The sequence below is a fragment of the Zalophus californianus genome, chromosome 14 (assembly GCF_009762305.2).
Source record: "Zalophus californianus isolate mZalCal1 chromosome 14, mZalCal1.pri.v2, whole genome shotgun sequence".
In the NCBI taxonomy this organism is placed as follows: Eukaryota; Metazoa; Chordata; class Mammalia; order Carnivora; family Otariidae; genus Zalophus; species Zalophus californianus.
This window is the reverse complement of record NC_045608.1, coordinates 16607447-16626084: the sequence shown is the minus strand read 5'-3', so window position 1 is coordinate 16626084 and position 18638 is coordinate 16607447. Positions and strand designations below refer to the sequence as shown.

Genomic DNA, 18638 nt, shown 5'->3' with positions numbered 1-18638 from the left:
CTACTCCTTAATGATCTCACTTAGTTCCACAGCTGTAAACATCAAATGCATGCAGACACCTAGCTCTAGCTCTGGGTCTCCTCCTTCAACTCCAGATCCCATTAACTGCCTATCTCTTAGAAATCCAGTAAACATCTTCACACAAATGTACTTCCAAAATGAAGTTCTTTATCTCAACTCCCCTTCCCTCCCCACCACCCCCAAACCCTGTACTTCTCTGGAAATCTTCCACACTTGAGCATATGGTATCTGAATTGGGCTCCTGCCGAAAACATTCATTTTTTCATAGTCATTCATTTCTCTGCTCAGACCCCATATCTGACATATTAAAAAAGTCATGTTGGCTCTACCTTCAAATATCACCCCAACGGGCACACCTCTCACCAGCTATCACTGTTTCAAAGCTTCCAACACTCTCACCAGAAATCTTAACAGCCTCCTAACTAACCTCCCTGGTTCCACTCTTCACTTTAAAACTCCAAGTCAGATTATAGTACTTCTCTTCTTAAACCCCCAACAGCTTCCCATCTCTCTGAACAAAAGTCAAAGTCCTGCAAGGCCCCACATGATCTGACCCTCTTTCCCATTCTTTAGCTTCATTCCCTCCTCCTCCTCCTCCTCCTCTTCCCAGGGTAGCCTACTTGCTTTACCTCAAACAAACCAAAAACATTACTACCTCTGATTCCTTGTCGCTTGTGCACTTGTTATTCCTCCTGGCTAAAGACACTCTTCCTCAAAATTGTATGGTGTGCTCCCTTGCTTCATTCAGGAGTCTACTCATACTTCACCTCCTCAGAGCAGCTTTCCTTAGGCACCTTCTAAAACTGTACCCTTGGGGAGCCTGGGCAGCTCAGTCGGTTAAGTATCTGCCTTCAGCTCAGGTCATGATCCCAGGGTCCTGGGATCGAGCCCCATATCAGGCTCCCTGCTCCGCAGGGAGTCTGCTTCTCCCTCTCTCACTGCCACCCTCCCACACACTCATGCATGCTCTCTCTCTCGTCTCTCTCAAATAAATAAAATCTTCAAAAAAATAAAAAATAAACTGTACTCTTTGTTACTCTCTATCCCTAACTCTTAGTCTACTTTTTGCTAATTCAGTAAGCACTTACCTTTGGATTTATTATACAGATGACTCTTGAACAATGCAGGCATTAGGAGCACTGACCCCCTGCACAATCAAAAACCCATGTATGACTGTTGACTCCCCAAAAAACTTAACTGCTATAACCTACTGTTGACTGGAAGCCTTATCAGTAACATAAACACTCAACACGTGTTTTTTTATGTTATAGGTATTATACACCGTTATTTTTACAATAAAACTAGAAAAAAGGAAACGTTATTAAGAAAATCAAATCAGGGACACCTGGGTGGCTTGGTTGGTTAAGCGTCTGACTCTTGATTTCAGCTCAGGTCATGATCCCAGGGTCGTGAGATCAAGCCCCATGTCAGGCTCCATGCTCAGCATGGAGTCTGCATAAGATTCTCTCTCTCCCTCTGCCCCTCCCCCTGCTCACACACTCTCTCAATAAATGAAATCTTAAAAAAAAAAGTCAAAACACATTTACAGTACTGTATTTATTAAAAAAAAAATAAAAATCCACATAAGTGGACCCATGCAGTTCAAACCTGTGTTGTTCAAGGGTCAACTGTGTAATCATTTATTGTCTCCCTAAACTAGAATATAAGCTCCTGAGGGACAATATTCCACTCACTACTGTATTCCAAACTGAATGGTTATTTGTTACACAGTAAAGGAGAACTAAATTTTTGGTGAATGAATGAATTCTTCCATAAGTACATTAAATCTGTCTTATTCTATAATGGTTACAAAGTATGGAACATTCAAACAGGAAGATAATTTAACCAGCCCCTTGCTAATTTAGGTTGTTTCCTAGATTTTGCAACTACCAACAATGCTACAATTAACTCCCTTATACAAAAGTCTCTACAGACTTATAAAAGGATATCTAAGAAACTCCTAAAATCAGAGTACCTGGGACTAAGGATATAGCATCTTGCATTCTGCTAGATACTATAGGGCAAATGTCATTAATTAGTTGAAGTCACTTTATTACCTAAATATTCAAGAGGTACCTCTAATTCAGGAGTGATGACAGAAGGACTATACAAAGTAAGGCACCCCAAGTCTGCTATAATTTCTCACAATCCAGGATTATGATGTCTTCCTCCTCCAAGGAAATTTTCAAAACTTTCAAGGGAAGAAAGGCAAAGTTCCAAACCTAGTTAAATTCTCACCTATTCAAGACTGCTTTGGTTATTTACTCTTCCAACTGTTTCTCCCCTCCTCCCCAACTAATGATAAACCAGGGGCGGGGGGATCAGAGCTCTTGCTTCTTATTCTAGAAAGACCATTCTGAAATTCCATACCTCATCTCGTCTTCCACCATTAAAAGAAGAGCTAAAGATTTTGCTGCTGCCGCCGCCCCTCTGTGGAGGCATCTTGTTAAAAGTTTTGCTTTTCTGTGAACTGGAGCGACGGGACTGGTTGCTAAAATTTTCATTTTTGGGATAGGAAGGTTCACGTTTGCGATTAAAACGCTTGGATCCACTTGAGTTCTTTCCATCTGAAAGCGAGAAATGTGAAGAATTAGTTAAGAAATGATACACAGGGCTCCTGGCCGATCAGTTGGAAGAGCATGCAATGCTTGATCTTGGGGCTGTAGGTTCAAGCATCCCCATCAGGTAGACACTACCTAAAAAAGTAAAATCTTTTAAAAATAAACAACAGGGGTGCCTGGCTGGCTCAGTCAGAAGAGCCTGCGACTCTCTTGATCTCAGGGTTTTAAGAAAATAAAATCTTTAAAAATAAAAACAAAGGTAAATAGGCCCTTCCACAACCTCTAAGAAATCTGGGTTTGGACAAGAACTTTGGACATCTCATAGTAAGGTGGTTTTTGCTTCTGCTTTTTATTTTTATTTTTTTTAAAGATTTTATTTATTTGAGAGAGAGAAAGCGCGCAAGCAAGCACGAGCAGAGGGAGAGGGAGAAGCAGACTCCCCACTAAGCAGGGAGCCCAATGCAGGAGTCCATCCCAGGACCCCAGATCAAGATCTGAGCCAAAGGCAGACGCTCAACCAACTGACCCACCCAGGTGTCCCTCTTCTGCTTTTTACATCACAAAGCCTAAAGGGTCCCTCCTTCGGGAGGGATACAAATGCAGATGAAAGTACATAGATTCTTAGATCAATGTCTCCCTTTTTTACAGGGTTTAACCACTGCTCTTACTAAGGTCCATTTAGATGAAATGATAGAAAAGGTAAGAGCCTGGAGCACCTGGCTGGCTCAGTCCACACAGCATGCAACTCTTGACCTCAGGGTCCTAAGTTCCGGAGCCCCACGTTGGGCATGGACCCTACTTCAGAAAAAATTTATATATATATATATATATTTTTTTTTTTTTTGGTATATTTTATATATATATACGTATTTTTTTTTGGACAGAGAGAGACATAGCGAGAGAGGGAACACAAGCAGGGGAAGTGGGAGAGGGAGAAGCAGGCTTCCCACTGAGTAGGGAGCCCGATGTGGGGCTCGATCCCAGGAACCCTGGGATCATGACCTGAGCCGAAGGCAGACGCTCAACAACTGAGCCACCCAGGCGCCCCAAAAGAAATTTTTTTTAATTAAAAAAAAAAAAAGAAAAAGAGAACAGCCTATCTGTATTAGGGAAAAGTATTTTATCTGGAAGCAGGATAGAAGACATTATTCTCCTTAAATTACTACAATATAGCTAGATTCTATAGTGCACAGGTTTGGTCTAGGCCCTGGCAGGTACACTCAAGAGGCATAAAAGCAAAACAATATTTACATATACACTAGGCCTCAAACTGAGAAGCCATTAAATTGACAAAACAAAAGAAGTTGAGTTCTAAAAACATATTAAATCAGCATGAGTCATATCCTTTTAAAAAATATTTCTTGGAACGCCTGGGTGGCTCAGTCAGTTAAGCAACCAACTCTTGGTTTCAGCTCAGGTCATGATCTCAGGGCTGTGAGATTGAGCCCTGCACCGGGCTCCACTCTCAGTAGAGTCTGCTTGAGATTCTCTCTCCCTTTGCCCCTCCCCCTGCTCACACTCTCTACCTCTAAAATAAAATCTGAAAAAAAATTTTTTTAAATATATTCTTTGCTTTCTTTTCTCCAGTTGTAAGAATATACGTTCAATTTTGAAATCTGGAAGAATTGAAATTTGCCACTATCCATATACTAAGTTACAGTGCATAATTTCCTTTCACTGCCCATTTTATACACTTGCCACATCTTCCACAAAATGACAGACAAAATATACTGTCTTCTATTACTCCATGAGCATTTTCATGCATCTCTAGTCTTCAAAGCATGATTCATGGCTGCATTGTCTACCATATGCTTATAAAAGAATATAACCGATCTCCTACTGCTATATATTTAGGTGGTTTCTAATTTTTTGCTAGTTAGCATTGGGAGCCGCTTTTATAGAGGACTGTGTGTATGATTATGTCAAATTCTCAGAATGAGGGATGCCTGTGTGGCTCAGAGGGTTAAGCGTCTGCCTTCGGTTCAGGTCATGATCCCAGGGCCCTGGGGTCGAGCCCCGTGGAGCCCCAGATGGAGCCTCACATCAGGCTCCCTGCTCAGAGGGGAGTGAGTCTGCTTCTCCCTCTCCCTTTGCCACTCCCCCTGCTCATGTTCTCTCAGGCTCTGTCAAATAAAATAGTAAAAAAAAAAATTCTCAAAACAAAATCAGCAGATTAAGTATGATCATTAAAACCTTGTATGCAGGGGCGCCTGGGTGGCTGTCATTGGGCATCTGCCTTCGGCTCAGGTCATGATCCCAGTGTCCTGGGATCAAGCCCCACATCGGGCTCCCTGCTCCACAGGAAGCCTGCTTCTCCCTCTCCCACTCCCCGCTTGGGTTCCCTCTCTCGCTGTGTCTCTATCAAATAAATAAAATCTTTACAAAAAAACCTTTTATGCATTCTCAAGTTGCTTTCTAGAGCCATTATACCTATTTACTTATATTCTAACAACACTGTAAAAGAGAAAGTTTAGGTCACTACATTATTGACAATGCAGAGTTGAATAAACTTTGTTAAAACTGAAGGGTCAAAATTCTTGTTTTAAAGTTTATTTTCTCTGACGAGTAGCAACAAATACTCTTTCAATCTACTGACCATTTGTATTTTATGTAAAGGGCACTTGTTTGTATTCTTTGCCCCATATTTTCTACTTGGGGGCTGAAGTGCACATTTTGTCCCAAATTGAAAAAATAATCCTGACGAGACACATTTAACATGTGCCAAAGTTTGCTGGTTTAAAAAAAAAAAAAAAAAAGGAAAATGAAACCTATCTGAGAACCATATACATCTAAATAACTAAATGTGAAAGAGGTACCCAAATTAGTCTTTGGGCAAAAAAAAGACTAGTTTATCTTTCTTGTCCCTTCGCTCATTCCATGTTGTCTTTTTTTTTTTAATCTCAGAATAAAACTTATTTTTTTAAAGGTTTTATTTGAGAGAGAGAGCATGAGAGAGAAAGAGAGAGAGAAAGCAGAGGGGAGGGGCAGAGGGAGAGGGAGAAGAAGACTCCCCACTGAGCAGGGACCCTGATGTGGGACTCTGTCCCAGCACCCTGGGGATCATGACCTAGGCTGAAGGCAGACGCTTAACCAACTGAGTCACCCAGGTGTCCCCAGAATAAAATTTATTTTAAAAAAGATTTCCATCCTGTCTTAGATTTGTCTATATTCACTTCGTGTTGTCTTATTTCAACATGGAAATCTGACCAAATCAAGCCTGCATACTAATTTAATGGCTTTCCTTTAAGCAGAAACTTAAGAATGGAAATTGGGGGACTTTTAATAATAAACCCATTAGGCTTAGGCTCAAACCTTAAGGGGATGGTGGTTTACAAAGCCAAGAGGATTCCACCATGAGCTTCAGAAACTACAAAGTGTCTCCCCGCAAAATAGCTTAATCCTGTTTATGTTAAAAATATAGAATTCAGGGGGCACCTGGGTGGCTCAGTTGGTTAAGCGACTGCCTTCAGCTCAGGTCACGATCCTGGAGTACTGGGATCGAGTCCCACATTGGGCTCCCCCTTCTCTGTGGGGAGCCTGCCACTCCCCCTGCTTGTGCTCACTCTGTCTCTCTCACTTGTGCTCTCAGAGATCTCTGTCAAATAAATAAATAAAATATTAAAAATATATATATATAGAATTCAGGGGCACCTGGGCGGCTCAGTCGGTTAAGTAGCTGCCTTTGGCTCAGGTCATGATCCCAGAGTCTGGGGATTGAGCCCCGCATCTCCCCCTCCCTTTGCTGCTCCCCCTGCTTGTGTTCTCTCTTTGTGTCAAATAAATAAATAAAATCTTTAAAAATATATATATATAGAAATACATATAATTCATAGAAAAATAAAGATACACACACACACACCAAGAAACAGACTCTTAACTAAGGCAAACAAACTGATGACCACCAAAGGGGAGGTGGGGGGGGATGGGTGAAATAGGTGAAGGGGATTAAAGAGTACACTTATACCATGATGAGCACTGAGTAATGGATACAACTATTGAATCATGATATTGTACACCTGAAACTAATATAACACTGTATGTCAACTATACTGGAATTAAAAGTAAAAACTTAATTAAAAAAATTTTTTCTAGGGACACATGTATGTGTGTGTTTGTGTATATATAAATATAACTCATAGAAACAGGTCTGGAGGAGCGCCTGGGTGGCTCAGCCGGTTAAGAGTCTGCCTTAGGCTCAGGTCATGATCCTGGGGTCCTGGGGTGAGTCCCACATTAGGTGCCTGCTTCTCTATCTCCCTCTGCCTGCCACTCCCCCTGCTTGTGTGCTCTGTCAAATAAATAAAATCTTAAAAAAAAAAAGAAAGAGGGCACCTGGGTGGCTCAGTTGGTTAGGCGACTGCCTTCAGCTGGGGTCATGATCCTGGAGTCCCGGGATCGAGTCCAGCATCGGGTTCCCTGCTCAGCAGGGAGTCTGTTTCTCCCCCTGACCCTCCCCCCTCTCATGTGCTCTCTCTCTCTCTCATTCTCTCTCTCAAGTAAATAAATAAAATCTTTATTAAAAAAAAAAAGAAAGAAAGAAGGGGCGCCTGGGTGGCTCAGTTGGTTGAGCCACAGCCTTCGGCTCAGGTCACGATCCTGGAGTACCGGGATCAGGGACTGGGTCCCGCATCTTCTCCCTCTGACCCTCCCCCCTCTCACGCTCTGTCTAATTCTCTCTCTCAAATAAATAAAATCAAAAAAAAAAGAAAGAAAAAAACAGGCCTGGAAAGGCAATGCAGCAGGCTGTTAAGACAGTTAACATCAGGAAATGCAGCTTCACTTTTACCTAATTGAGTGGTTCTCAATCCTGCCAGTTTGAAGGAAATCACCCAGATGAGCTTTTAAGAGATTCCTATGCTCAGGCCTCACCCTCTAAGATTCTGACTTAAGTATACAAAAAGTTCTGTATATTTATCATTTGGGTAATTTTATCTTTTGAGTAATTTTAAAAACTATTAAGTACCTAGAAAAAATTATTTCTAGATAAGATGACCAGCTTATTTTATAGCAGACTAAATAAATCCAAGATGAAGCATATCCTCAAAGAAAAAACGGAAACATGAGCTGATAAAATCAGAGTCCGAATTTTGTTTTTGTTTTTTTCAGAGTCCGAATTTTGAAAGCAACCACTTCACACTTACTTTGTCACCACCATGGGATAAATGAGTTAATGCCATCCTCTCCAAACCTGACCAAACCACAACCTGGGAGTCGAGCTAACAGTCACGGGAGATGGGAGCAATGCAGAAAGAGAACAGATGGGTCACAGAAACTCTGCCAGGCTAGGTTTACCCCTACCAGTCACCTTTAAATCCCAGGTAGGAAAGTGACCAGAGTTTAATCTGAAGCTAGAACTTAAGAACTACACTTTTACCTACTACTTCAGTCAGCCACAGTTATTGTCCAACACAGCATCACTGGTAACAGAAAGCGAAGCTTCAGATCTCTTACAAATGTTCTTACCTATGGAGTTGATAAGATTTCAAATAAGTAGAAAATTCAGAGGGATAAAATGCAAGCTAACTTTACCATGAAAACAAATGAGGTCTTATGAAAACAGGCATACACGGAAAACATGGATTCCCCACACCTCATTACCTAAGACAATTTCGGATGATACTGCATTTGACCCTAATACTTTCAAGACAAGCACCTAATAGTTTGCACAGATTTAGGTAAAGCCAGATTCTATATTTGAACAAGAAACTTCTATTTTCATTTCTTCACTTATTACCACACAGGAAGGAAACAGTTTCATCACATTTACAGAACTGCTTTCTGATGGACAGGGAACTGCTCATTTCTAAAACAGGTTACAAAATTGACCACATATGGATCCACTATTTTAGTCACGAAAATCAACTCCTTCATCATATCTTCCACTTGCCTACGGGTATGAAGTTAGATATCTAAAGTGAGAGGCTGGCTCTTATCTCTAGACCCAGGCAACAGGCAGCTAAAGATTGAAGGTACAGTCAGGCCTGTGACCCAGAGATAAAATTCAGAGTACTGTTTTTGGGATGTCTTGCAGACAACTTGCCAGTACACACATGTGAATAACATGGGGGTAGAATCTGTCCTCCTTTCTCTGAAAGGAGATAGCAATGAAGATGATCTGCATCAGATTTTGGAAAGCAGAAAAAAAAGTCAAGTTCCTAGCAGAAACATATTCTCTGCTGCAAGTTTTAAATTTCCAAGTGGTGGTTCTCAATCCTGGCTACACAGAAGAATCACTTGCAGACTTTTAAAACTGGATGCCAGGGTCCGAGGACCCAACCCAGACAGAAAGAATCCCTAAGTAAGAGCTCCACACATCCCTATTTTTAAAAAAAGAGCCTCAGGAAATTCTGATGCACAAGCCAGAGCTGAGAACAACTGCCGAGAACTACTGTCAAGACACATTTCAAAATGGACAAGACCATTACGTTAGTTAAATGGCTCAAATCCAGAACTCAGGATCGCAGTGCCAACAAGAGACTTGAAAACAATCCATTGTCTCAGTTCTTCCACATCTCCCTAACAGAAAGGTCTGCTACCAAATAACATATCTCAGTCTTTCCCCCCATTTCTAAATTAAAGGCCATAAGTTTTTCAGTTAAATAATTTGGCTTCATCAACATTTCTAGCTTTGGTTCTAACAGGTGGCACAACCTAGAGGTCAGAATACCAGCCAGGAAGTTTCTGCTGCTGATTCATGCTATAATCACAAACAAGTTGCTTACCCATCACTCAGAGTAGTTGACAAGCACCTCCAGAGAGGCAACATAGGACCTTACTATAGAAACAACTGACAACAAATTGAATCCAGCTGAAATTAGTAATTCTTTTTTTTTTTTTTTTAAGATTTTATTTATTTGACAGAGACACAGCGAGAGAAGGAACACAAGCAGGGGGAGAGGGAGGAGGAGGCTTCCCGCAGAGCAGGGAGCCCGATGCAGGGCTCAATCCCAGGACCCTGGGATCACGACCCGAGCTGAAGGCAGACACCCAACGACTGAGCCACCCAGGCGCCCCTGAAATTAGAAATTCTGAACGAAAGGAAGAGAGCGATGGTATCAAGAATGACACGTGCCAAGGTACTTGCCTGTTAAGTGAATTTATACAAAGGGCAATTTATAAATATTGCCTAGAACTTTTTTTTTTAAGATTTTATTTATTTGACAGAGTGCTCGCCTCGGCAGCACATATATTTATTTGACAGAGAAAGAGAGAGAGAACACAAGCAGGGGGAGTGGCAAAGGGAGAGGAAGAATCTGGCTCCCTGCTCAGGACCCTGGGATCATGACCAGAGCCCAAGGCAGACACTTAACGGACTAAGCCACCCAGGCGCCCCTGCCTAGTACTTCTTAAGAATTCACTTGAGGGGCACCTGCGTGGCTCAGTCAGTTAAGCACTGAACTCCCGATTTCAGCTCAGGGGCATGATCGAGTGGTCCCAGGCAAGGAGCCCGCTTAAGATTCTCTCTCTCCTTCTGCCCCTCCCCCAAGCCCTCACGCCTCTCCCTCCCTCTAAAAAAAAAAGAATTCACTTGAACAAATCACTCTCACCCCCCTCTAAAGCCTTAGTTTTCTTGTCCATGATATGAGGCTTATCCTCTACCATGCCTCCTCCTAGGGCCTTGAAGATTAAGAGAAAACTTCTATAAATGTCTACCACAGTGGTTGGCACAAAGTTGCCATTACTATTTGGAAGACTATTATTAATATCTAAATCATTCCTGTCAAAAGCACCCCCTAGACTTCCAACAAAACCATATAAACCAAGGACTCCAGCCAACAGGCCCGGAAATTCCTGTAACTTCTCTAAGTGATTTTTATTAAAGGCTCAAGTCACCTCAATTTTCAAAGCCATCAAAACCTCCAGGTCCATTTACAGCTCAGAAGCATTCTTCAAGGCAGATTACCACTAGTAACCTGGCTCCTGGTACCCGAATAAGAGGAAGTGTGTCAGGATAGTTCTTCATATCACCAACCTCAAAATAACTGCTTCAAAATACCTGACCTTCCCTTAACCTCCATGGTAGTACCATTCCCCGCCCAGGGGAATGGGGCAAGAGCCTGGTTCCGGGCCAGGGTCCATTGTTTTGTCCATAAACTGCTTAGCCTCTCTTGCCTCTTTTTACTTTCTTTGCTTTTTCTAAATGACTTTTCCCGATCCCTAAACCACCTTTCTCCTCTGGGCTATATTCCTGGGCTATTCACTGTTAAGTGTTCTTAGAATTACATCTTAGCCCTACTGGAACAAAGCTGTAGGAATATATCCAAGAAACGGAGTATTATGTGAATGTTTGAAGCAATTAGCCAAAGCAAAGAAACTTCAGTATGCCACTCTGGCAGAAAAGATCAAGTAAATCCCAGGAGCCAAATTCACCTATTTCCTGCGTGCGTGAACTTAAGCCAACTGCAGGAACAAAGACTCAAGTATATTAAACATGTAGCTAGAAAGCAAAGGACCATTTCTGACATGCAGTTTAGAACACAGAAGAGGGTTTTTTTTCTCACATGAGGTAGGGAAAGGAGAGGAAAGGGGAATTAAATATTTGAAATCTGAACAACCCTTGTTCCTGTTACTTTGACAAAAGAAGGCAAGTTATGTATTTTCACCTTACCCTCCCTTTTCTTTCTTCAACTCAGTATTTTGAAACTCAAGAGGTCCTTTCAACAGTTTCCAGCAGAATCGAGTACATGAAGTGTCGGGTCAGCTTCTGAAATACTACAGAAACCTCTCATGGAATTACACTGAATTTGAGCCTACCATTTTGTTAGAGCAATCCTCCAGAAATCACTGTATAAGAGGTCCTAAATGATATCTGCCATGGTCTTAGCTAGCTATAATGTTCTTAAGGTTGCATATGTTACCCTTCAGTTCAACCTTAAAAGTTAGCCAATATCCAGCATTTCCTAAGCCATTTTTAATATCTACCTGTTCTGCCTTTGATCTGTTCCTAAACGCGTGCAGTGGATTATGGCTATCAACTCTGTATTTAGCTACAAATCTTTCCTTCCTATTTGCTAAGGGTACATACCAGTAACCAGAAAAGTAGGCACTGGCAAGGGCAAACATGCACAAGCTTTCTAACATACTAAACAAAACCTAATGCTACCAGAGGGCACACTGTGTATTTCTTAAAACTTAGCAAAAAATCCTTTACAGGAGTTTTTACTTTCTCAGAAGCTTTCAATTAAGAAGGTGAACAAGTGTTTTAAGAGCATTTTATAGTATTTGTCATTAAAAAAATCACTTTAGTCAGAATGAACCCAACAATAAGTATTATATACAAGTCTATCTGAAACATTAACACTGACAAATATTTTCTTGGTTAAACAACAGAATTCTCTATCAACCTCTTGGGTAATCAGAGTTAGTCCTAATAAACATATTCAAAGTCAGGGACAAAATGAGTAAAATGTTTTAAAATACCTCAGTTTTTTTGTTTGGACTGCCACACTTTAACTAGTGCCTCATTACAGAATAAACTGAAGGCATTTATGGCAAGAGACTCATTATTTTATGTCAGTGGCTTAAAGGAGAGCCCAAAAAAATCAGCTGACAATTCAGACAGCTAGAAAATCACCATCTTTAACTTTATATCTGGGAATAGAGTCCAAAAGTAGTTATTTATCAACTACCCTGAAAAATATTCAGACCACACTAAACCAGCAGTTCCAACACTGGCCAAGAAGGCTGACTACCCTCTATCTCTAGAGGAATCTGTGATAAAGCTACACTTGTGCAAAACCCCCAAATTAATCTACATAATACTGCCCGAGAAAAGTCCACACTAATCCCTGCTTACATATTTAAAGCATTCATTTATTATCAAGACAACTGGCTTCCACCTGGAATTCTATAACCAATTTCTAGAAGTACTCAGCATTCCAGGTAAACAAGTTTGCTATATCCAACAGATTAATTCTGAACAAGTCAGCCTTACAGTTGTTTTTTTCTTTTTGTTTTTAAGCCTTATAATTTTTAAATCTCAAAAAGTTTTAAACTGGACCTCCACATTTGGGGACTTCAAAAATGTTCACCTGTCTGCCACACATCTCCACTTCCACTGAAAACATCTTCCTATTACTGATAATATAATCACAGCACAAAATAGCAGAGATTTGTACACAGACTTTGAAGAAAGAAGGAGAACATTCAATTCCAGACTCTGCCAACTCCTAAACTCCTGGCCTCTCGGCTTTTTCCTTCTTTAGAAATGAACAATTCCACCTTACTGGATAGGTTAATAACTGGAGTACACATAACAGAAGTATAAACCTAGCCCACTCCCTGGCATATGGTAAGCCCTCAATAAATGATTGCTATCATCACCATAATGGTCATAATACTGAGACGCATGACTACAAAACTGACAAAATCTTCCCTGTAAAAGGACTCTAGCCTACCACAGGGAAATAGGCATGACGTGTATTTGGTGCATAATAGATGTCAGGTATTCTTTTAAGCTCTTAGTTGATTTGCTTCCTAAGTTAATTTATTTAATTCTTATTACCTCCACATTTACAGAAAAGGAAATTCGAAGGCTCAAGGTCTGGCAGATCTAAAAAGACTGAATCAGAGCCCATGCTCTTTAACCACTACTCCACAGTGAACAAAGCCATTAGAGGACGAGTTCTCTTCAACAGAGGGATGGATCTGGGACCAGGTTATTAAATATGAAATTTGAGTTTGAAAAATCCTTGGGCCCCACCCTCCCCTGTTTAAACTTGAACACTACCCAATGCTAATTCAACATTAAAGGGTAGCACAACTTGGTGGTTTAGGAGCTTGGACTGGTGAGTCAGACAAACCAGGTCTTAAGGCAGGCCGTGAGGCACATACTGGCTGGGTGACCTTACCTTTTCTGAACCTCAGTTTCCTCATCCGCAAAATGGGGATAAGAATAGCACCTACTTCACCAATCTGTTTCGAGTATTAATGCAAGGTTAATGCAAGGATTCACGTAAACCGCTCTGCACAGTGCTCATTAAGTGTTAATCTTTAAATAATGGGAGCCACGGAAAAATGGGAGAAAAGTAGGAAACGACAGTTGAAAAAGGAGCTGTCCCTGGGTGACCCAGCAGACACCAGAACGAGGATCTTCCCCAGCCTCCGGGGCAGTCGCCCCCACCCTCCCGCCCACCCCCCGTGGGAGCCCGCCCTTACCGCTCTTGGGTTTAGACTCGCCGGCCGGCCCCGCCGACGCGGAGCGGGGCGGCTGTTGCCCTTTGCTGCTGCCCGAAGAGGCGGAGGAGCTGCTGGAGCCGCTGTTCTTGTCCATGTCGGAAGCGGTGGCGGCGGCGCTGGGGGAGCTCTGCGGCATCAACGGGGGCCTCGGCGGCGGTGGCGGTCGGAGCGGAGCGGGCGCGGCGGGGACCCAGGCTCATGGCGTTCGGGGCCGGCGGGGGTCGGCGGCGGCAGCGGTTCTCGGCCTTCATGGCGACATTTTTCCCTGTTTCCTTCTTCGGCTTCTCAAACTGGAAAGAGAAGCGGCGGGCGGGGCTGTGGAGCCCGGCGGCGGCGGCGGTGGTGACAGAGAAGGAGGAGGCCGGGGCTCGGAGGTCCGGGCCGGGCCTGGCGGGGCGGAGGCTGCGGGGGAAGGGGAGGCGAGGGAGGGTGCGCGAGCCCCGCCGGCCGGCCGGACACGCTCTCCCGCCGCGGGGCAGCGGAGAGGGCTGGTTGTCTTGGTGTCGGGGACAGGTGTCTCCGACACAGCGACCGACACTCGCCTCTGGGCCGAGGCCGAGGTGCTCCGGGAATGGCGACGAGTCGCCAAACAGCATCTCGAAGAACCCGGATGGACTATATATATAGTGGCGATGTGAGACTGAGGCCCTCTGGGAAACGTAGTTTTCTATCTACATCCGGTCCCAGTGATTCTCTGCCGCCGCCCCGCCCCCCCACTCCCCACCACCACGCCCGCCGTTGAAAGGATGATGGGACTTGTAGTTCAGGTTTAATTTTCAGTACGCTGATAATGTGCATAATATAATATGCACCACTACTAATAACGAATCCAAACATTGGAATACCTGTGGAATCCGTTTACTTATGGCTTAATTTATAGTTCTTATTCTAGTATTAATATCAATTTATTTATGGCTCTTATTCAATCTCCCAATAATAAGGGCAAAAATAATGACAAAACCCTACATTTAATATCACTTTACAGCACTTCGCCATACAGAACTTCATTTCATTGTTAACAAGTCGTTTATTAATATAAGCCATTGTCAGGGCACCTGGGTGGCTCAGTGGATTAAGCATCCAACTCTTGCTTTCAGCCCAAATCATGATTTCAGGGTCATGAGATGGAGCCCCGCCTCAGGCTCCTGGCTTGCAGAGCCTGCTTAAGATTCTCTCTCTCCCTCTCATTCTGCCCCTCCCCTCCCCCACTCGCACGTGCATGCTCTCTCTCTCAAGAAAAAATATATATGTCATTGTTAATATTTCATTTCATTGTTAATAGTATTATCATTGGGTGCTTATCATTAGCAGGCATTGCATTGTGGGTTATATGGATTATCACACTTAATCCTCACATTAACTCAAATTTAAAGACAAGGAAACTGGTTCAAAAAGTTTAGATCAGTTACCCACCATCACATAGATAATAAGTAATGTTCTCAACCACTCATGAGATAACCAGTTCTCCATATTACAAATATGGACACTGAGACTTAGAAAATCTCATCACAGCCACCTGTACTTTGGAAAATTATAAATGATTCCTTTCAACCATAGCAGTTTGAGATTTGAAGGATCACATACACATACTGTTAAAGAGATGAATAAATAATTTTTCAGACTAACCTCAGCTAGTTAGAAACTATTATATGCCAGGCACTGCGCTGAGCACAAGGAATGCCAAAATATATTCAGATTGAGGTCTTTAATATACTCATGGTTTCCTAAGTAAATTAAGCAAATAAGAAACTACAGTGGTTAGGCCAGTGCTCACCAAAGAGAGAAGGCCATGTTCAGTTCAAGCCAAAATATCATGAAGCCCAATGGCTATGGAAGAGTCCAGCACCTCCTAAGCTATCCTTGAGCTGAAAATGAACTCAAAACTCAAGGACCAGCTAAGGGAGTTGAATATAACAACAGCCAAGGAAACTTAAATTGGTGGTCAGAAAGCTATTATAATCTTTGTTCCCATTCCTCAGTTGAAATCTTTCCAGAGAATCCAAGTCCAGCTATTTCATAAACTGGAGAAAAAGTTCAGTGGGAAGTGCAATGTTTTTATTGCCCAGAGTTGCCTGAGCCAACTCAAAAAAGCTGTACAAAAAATAAGTGTTCCACTCTGACAGCTGTGCATGGTACAATCCTGGAGGGCTTAGTCTTCCCAAGTGAAATTATGGGCAAGAGAATCCACGTGAAAGTGGATGGCAGCCAGCTCATAAGGGTTCATTTGTATAAAACATAGCCAAACAATGTGGAACACAAGGGTGAAGCTTTTCCTGCTGTCTATAACAAGCTCACTAGCAAGGATGTTAATTTTGAATTCCCAGAGTTTCACTTGTAAACAAAACTGACTAAATAACATATCATTCACCCAAAAGAAAGGAAAGGAGGGAGGGAGGGAGCAAGTAGGGATGAAAAACTACAAGGGAAGATAGTAACAAGAGCTATAATAAAGTCAACACAAAATGCTGACTATAGCAAAGGCTTCAAGGAGAGGTGTACAAACGGTTGGGGGTGGGGGGTAGAGGGCTTCCCAGAGAGGCATCACTTGAGCTGAGCATAGAAGGATGAGTGGAATTTAAGCAGTCCTATATGAACAAATAAATTGGCAAAATCCTAGAATTCTCCTAATTGGGTCCTTTTTGGCTCCTTATCCATCAAAACATGCAATACAGAACATTAATAAGTAACATATATATAAGTCAATCAATTTCTTGAAATTAATAGTTTTAACTTGAATAAAGAAAATTAGATACTAATCTCATATTTTTAAATTTCCTTAAAATGGCCTCATCAGTCCTTGTCTTTCTTCACCTTTTGCAGTTTTTTCCCCACAAGTCATATTGAAATGAGAACAAATACATGATGTTGGTTTGTTTGGAAATTTACTTTGATGATTACAAAGAACAGCCCCAAAGCCCAAGGTCCATTCTTATGTATGACTAGATATGGAAGATATACTAAGTTTCCTTGATGAATTTTTATTTCCTTTAACAACGATGTGAGAACTCTAATTACTCTATCACTTTTAAAAATAAAAGAGAGGGAAAGAAGAAAAACCCGTGCAGCTCTTCCAAAAGAAAGCAGTAGGTGTCCATCTGTCAGGCTACACATTAAACCAGGAAGAGATTTTTCATTTTCAAAATAGTTTCTTAGGGTCCTTGGCACTTTCTCCTTGTGAAATATTTACAGGAAACATACATTTAAAAAGAGAATCAAAGCAGAAACATAGAAATCCAAGCAAAACTCACCACCTCCATCCTCTTTTGCTCAAGATGGTCTACATTACCCTTTCAATAAAAAAAGAACTGGAAAATCTGGGTTGGAAGTAAACATCCATGCTATGCCAGTTGGCGCTAGAAGTGTAGCTTTGTGACAGCAGAAGAAGGAGGGTGAGTGGTGAGTAGGTCTGACTCACTAAACAGACACCAGAGCTTTCCTTCCCATTTACAAATTTCTTAGGTACATAAAATATAAAGACCAAAGAACAGCCTTTTGTACGTTTTTTGGTTTTTTTTTTTTAAGATTTTATGTATGTATTTGACAGAGAGAGCACAGGTAGGGGGAGCAGCAGGCCGAGGGAGAGGGAGAAGCAGGCTCCTTGCTGAGCGGGGAGCCTGATGTGGGGCTCGATTCCAGGACCCTTGGATCATGACCTGAGCCGAAGACAGACGCTTAATGACTGAGCCACCCAGGTGCCCCAGAACGTTTATTTTTCAGAGCAGTCTAGCACATGTTTCTCAAGAATGGTCTGCAAATTCCTTGCATCAGAATCACCACAGGAGTTTGCAGATCTCCTGGATGGCTCAGTGGGTTGAGCATCGGACTCTTAATTTTGGCTCAGGTCATGATCTCAGGGTCCTGAAATGGGACTCTGCGCTAGGTGTGGAGGCTGCTTTGGATTCTCTCTCTCCCTCTCCCTATGCTCCACACCCCCCCAATAAATAAATCTTAAAAAAAAAAAAAAACCCACCACAGAAGATTGTTCAATAAAGATTCCCAATGCCCATCCCTAATGTAAGGATTTAAAATCTCTGATATTTGGGCCCAGGAATCTGCTGCTGCTGCTGCTTCTTTTTTTTTTTTTTTTTTTTTTTCTTTTGGAGATAAGATAGAAAAGAGGGGCAAAGGAAGAGAGAGAGAATCCCAAGCAGGCTCCACATCCAGCATGGAGCCCTACGGGGGCTTGATCTCAAGAGCCTGAGATCACGACCAGAGGAAAATCAAAAGTCAGAGGCTTAACCCACTGAGCCACCCAGGCGCCCACCGTAATCTGCATTTTAAAGATCAAACCAGGGGCGCCTGGGTGGCTCAGTCGTTGAGCGTCTGCCTTCAGCTCAGGTCATGATCCTAGGACGCCCCGCATCGGGCTCCCTGCTCTGCGGGAAGCCTGCTTCTCCCTCTCCCACTCCCCCTGCTTGTGTTCCCTCTCTAGCTGTCTCTCTCTCTGTCAAATAAATAAATAAAAATCTTAAAAAATAAAATAAACAAATAAAGATCAAACCAGGTGATTCTTAGGCACATCAAAGTTTAAGAGAACTGACCTTGTAATCTCTTGCCTTGTAACCACGGTACCTTAGTTCCTACTTCTGCACCAGAAAACAAAGAGTTACTGGTATCTTGCTAGTTAGCATTCATACTGCTACTTAAGATTCAGAGACATGGCCGCTGAGAGGTGATTGCGGACTTATCCTAAGGTCCCTTCATTTCTGGTGAATTCTATATTCAAAGTGGGAAGAGAGAGAAGAAGCGATGTCCGGTACTCAAAAACTAAGTAGCCTCCGGATCCCAGAGGTCATACGCATAGCTCCCTAATCAAGGGTTTCAGGACGCGTTAGGCTAACACTGTCTCCTACCGGCCACCGTTGGCCCTCTAGTGAT

At 42.4% G+C, this 18638-nt stretch overlaps 1 protein-coding gene and 1 pseudogene across 2 annotated transcripts in view; one reads left to right on the top strand and one right to left on the bottom strand.

Moving 5' to 3' along the window:
• The window catches only part of RNF10 (ring finger protein 10), a 38291-nt gene extending 24369 nt beyond the window's left edge, over positions 1 to 13922 (bottom strand). For both annotated transcript variants that reach the window (XM_027575788.1, XM_027575789.1), the window contains exons 1-2: positions 13740 to 13922; positions 2392 to 2588 (exon numbers count right to left, since the gene is read on the bottom strand). In XM_027575788.1, coding sequence (XP_027431589.1) covers positions 2392 to 2588; positions 13740 to 13896 — 354 coding nt within the window. In that variant the 5' untranslated portion in view covers positions 13897 to 13922. The remainder of the gene's footprint in view (positions 1 to 2391; positions 2589 to 13739) is intronic.
• A 1005-nt stretch (positions 13923 to 14927) lies between these two features.
• Positions 14928 to 17316, top strand: LOC113912821 (annotated as a pseudogene).
• Positions 17317 to 18638: the final 1322 nt, after the last annotated feature.